We start from the raw sequence: 3,974 nt of genomic DNA, 5'->3' as shown, positions 1-3,974 counted from the left end.
CCCCCGAGGTCCCGGGTAGAAGGCCATGCCCCCCCACTGCTGTGGGGGGTTACCTTCCTCCCACCCGCAGGTCTGTACCTGTCTGACCGTGGGGTAAAATTCCTTCCTGACCGAAAATGTGGTGATTGGTTTGACCCTGAGTGCAGGGGCAAGACTCTGGGTGTTATTTAAATATTGTTTCTCCTTCGGGGCCTACCTCATGTGCCCCTACCTTTTATTTATCTTCCATTTATGTATCTTCCATTTCTGCTCCTGAACCAGAAATCGTTGAATGTGGGAATAAGGCAACTCAGCAATGGAGCTTTTACTTTCTTTTCCACCTGTCTAATAAATATCACCCCCCGCCCCCCTGCTTTGGCCTTCCACTGCTGACCTAATTCCAGCTAACTCATGTCTCCGTCTGCCCCTTGGAGTAGCAGCCGTTGTCTTCCTGTGCAGCATAAGTCTCTTGTCCTCTGGGAATCAAAGTATCTTCACTTTATTTAGGTCTTGTTGGTCTGGGCATCATTCCTTCGGGACACAAATATCACTTGCCCTTTCCTCTTTGTGTCTCCGTCAGCCTCTGACACTTGTTGTTTTCTCTACCTTGCCTCTTCGGTCTGAGTCTTCTCCATCTCGTGCACTTTAGTTATTTAAACCAGCATGTGTGTCCCTGATAACTTTTGCGTTACGTTTCTGAACCTTAAGCATAGGTGCCATGTAGCCTAATGTGGGCAAGCAGCCCTGCTGCCCCTGGTCACTATGCAGACATGCGAGGATGCTGTTCTTGCCCACGGAGCTGATCTGACTCTTCCTTTTGTGCCCTAGTCCCGGGAAGAGAGGAAAGTGGAAGCCATCATGCACATGTTTGAAAACTTGGAAAAGAGAAAGAGGAGACGAGAGCAGCCCTCAGACAGGAGCAGCACAGACACGGAGCTTCCTGCTAACCCTGAGGCCCCTGAGCTGGAAGAAATAAAAACAGAGACTCCTGAAATTGAAGACAGCAGCCCAGTGTTGAGTGCAGCCCCTCCAAACGTTTCCAACAGCAGCAGCAGTGTTGGGGTGAACACGCGGAGGTCTGCGCAGGCAGTGGTAAGAGGAGGGTATGGATGTTCTGTAGCTTCCACCAACCCCTGCCCCTTGAGGCCTTTTAAAGGGGTCATATCTGAGCATTGGGCTCTACCTTCTTTAGTTCAGATAGTCCGTGGGCTGGGTCCGGCCCGTGGAGTGGGGGTTTTGGTGACACAGGGCTTTACTCATGTGAGTGGGCAGCAGAGAGAAGGAGCAGCAGCAGCAGTGGCTGGGTGCTAGAGCCGGCCCACCTAAGACCCAAGATGTGTCATTACAACCTGCTGTGGGGAAACCCCCGTCTTAGTTCACTGAAGTCAGGTCCGGCTGGAACAACAAAGTATTTGCCTGTAAATGCTCATTGGCCGCAGGTCTCCCATGTGGGAGCAGGAGACATCGTCTGGGATTAGATCTCTGCCCACAAAGCCCACAGCTGGGCAGTTACCGTCTAAAAGGAGGCAAGCCTTGTGTTGCTTTTTCCTGATGTGTCTCTGGCTGAGACTAAGATCACTCCTAGCTATGTCAGTCCCTAGGTGCCCTTTCCTGCAGATGGGGGGGAATCAACTGAGGCACAAATGTGAATTTTTCCAGCCTTGCCTAGGTATTCTCAAAGCCATTGCCCTGCCTCAGTGCCAGTAGGGACCATCTCATCGGTACCAGCGTGTAACCCCATCATTCCTCACTTGTGTGTGCAGAAAGAAGGTGGGAGGGGGAAGGAGCCATAGAAGTGCTGCGACTGATGGCAGGTTCGTGTTGTAGGATGCAGTTCCAGAGAAGCTGGTCACTAAACCAGCTCCAGCCAAACCTTCCAGGCCTCGTCCCAAAAGCCGCTTTTCCCGGTACCGGACCAGTTCGGCACAAAGGTTGAGAAGACAGAAGCAGGCCAGTTCCCAGCAAGCTGAGCTCTCCCAAGCTGTTCCTGAAGAGGGAAGCAGTGTCAGCTCGTTAACCACAGCAGACATCAGCAGCACAGAAGGTCCGGGAGAAAACAGGCACCTGGTGGGGCCTGACCCAACTGTGATCCTGCCTGTGGGTGCTCAGTCCAGCCGGGCCACAGGGAAATACCCCAAAACTAAAAAGGTAAGTGGGGAGCCAGACTCCTACACTGGGAGGGGCTGGGTGCTGCAGGGCCCCTCAGGCGGACTGGGAAATGGAAAGCGAGTTGTGGGAGACTCGCAATTGATCTGATGCGCGGAATTATCCTTCTTGGTTGTATTACCATTGCAGCTGGGAGCTCCAGTCGTGGCCTAGGGCCCTGCTGTGCTGGGCGTTGTACGAACACGGAACAAAGACGTTCCCCTCCCCAGAGAGCTTATAATGGAAGTATCAGACAAGAATACGGAAAGATCGATGCAGACTGGAGCCCAAGAAAACAGCGACAGCTTGGGTCCACAGGATGGGCAGTGCCCTCAGCACACAGCAGCAGCCCAGCCTCTGTCAGGGTTTTGTAGGCATCAAAGCAGAGGAGGGATTTGAAGGAAGACACTGAGACAGCTTGTGGGTGTTCACAGGGAGCTGCTTCCCAGGCGTGAGGGCAGCGTGGGAGAAAGTACTGAGTGGCGTGTTTACCAGTGTGATGCCAAAGGCAGGAGGAGTAGATGCCTCACTGCTGGATAAAGTGATAAGTAGGGTTGGGGCAGGCTGTGAAGCGCTTCCAAAGTACATGCAGCATCTTGGAGAGAGAGAGAGAAAAGAGGGAGCCTGGGGGAGGGGCTGAGAACTGCGCACCTCCAAACTGGTGCTGCCAAGGTGCTTTTGTCAAGGCCAGGGCCAGGGCCAGGGAGGTCTCAGTAATTGGTGAGATGCTGAAGGCCTGGAGGAAAGCTCTGGTGATGCAGCAGGACAGGAAAGGCTGTGCTGGAGTGGCTATGCAGAAAGCATCTCCAAGCCTTAAATGTAGCTGGGATGGGAGAACATCAGCAGAGGTCCAGACTGAAGAGTCCCGAGTCACAGGCTTGAATAACCGGAGGAAGTGATGGCCCGTGCGGAGGGGTTGAGGGGGCGGGGGCTCTCTTTGCCCTGTTGAGCTCAGATAGACACCTGCTCCTCCGTGAGATGCGAGAGGTGCAGTGTGGATTCTGGTCTGGAGCAGAGGTCTGCGGCAGCCGCCTGGTAGCGGTAACTGACTGCGTATTTACAAGTGAGATTGTCGAGAGATGAGGTAGGGGGAGAAGAGTAGGGGACCAAGGACAGCCCCATGGAGTGAGGAGGAGACCGGGAAGGAGGGGAGTCGCAGAGGCCAGGGCAGGTTGGAGGAGGAAGGTTCATGAAGACGACTGTGGTTAGTTGTCAGAGGCAAGGTGAGGACGATGTACTGGTCCTGTGATTTGGCTGAGAAGCCGCTGAAGACTTCAGTAAGAGCAGCGGAGCCTGAGGTCAGAAGCTGGGTCAGTGTCGAAAACGGAGCTGGCAGAAACGAGCTCCAGGCAAGGCTGTAGGCAGCTGATTCAGCACGGCTCAAAGTGAAGGGGCAGGGAGATGCAGCAGCAGTGGGAAAGGAAAGCAGGGTCAACGGGGGCTTTTGCCGTGGGAAGAACCTGAATCGTGCTTGTGTTGAGAGGAAAGGGCCAGAGGAGAGGAGGGAAGGCCTGGAGGTGAGGGGCGAGGTCTCTGAGAAGAGGGCGTGAGGCGATCAGGAGGGGAGCAGGCTGTGGAGAGAGCTGTGGCAGAGGAGAGGTGAACCTGGGGGGGCAGGAGGTCAATATGGTGTCAGGTTTGCCTGGAAAAAGCCAGATCCTGGTCAGAGATTTCCCCGCCTGTTCCCCAAGGCCCGTGTTGTCTGTGGTGAGACTATATCAGCGTGTCAACCCCGTGCACTTGCCGCAGAGCCGAGCTGAAGTGTCCAGGGCAGCTTCCCCACGCAGCCAGCCCCTTGCCTACCTGTCCTGCTACTTCTGTCATCGTCCCGTCCCGTCCTGCCGCCCCCC

General features: G+C 54.8%; 1 protein-coding gene across 1 annotated transcript in view; it reads left to right on the top strand.

The window, feature by feature from the left end:
• The window catches only part of SETD5 (SET domain containing 5), a 58,857-nt gene that overhangs the window by 31,796 nt on the left and 23,087 nt on the right, over positions 1–3,974 (top strand). Inside the window, 2 exon segments of the mRNA XM_006036623.3 lie at positions 808–1,071; positions 1,807–2,127. Coding sequence (XP_006036685.2) covers positions 808–1,071; positions 1,807–2,127 — 585 coding nt within the window.

The sequence above is a fragment of the Alligator sinensis genome, unplaced genomic scaffold, assembly GCF_000455745.1.
Source record: "Alligator sinensis unplaced genomic scaffold, ASM45574v1 scaffold469_2, whole genome shotgun sequence".
Taxonomy (NCBI): Eukaryota; Metazoa; Chordata; order Crocodylia; family Alligatoridae; genus Alligator; species Alligator sinensis.
The sequence above is the reverse complement of the archived record's forward strand: the minus strand, read 5'-3'. Positions and strand labels throughout refer to the sequence as shown.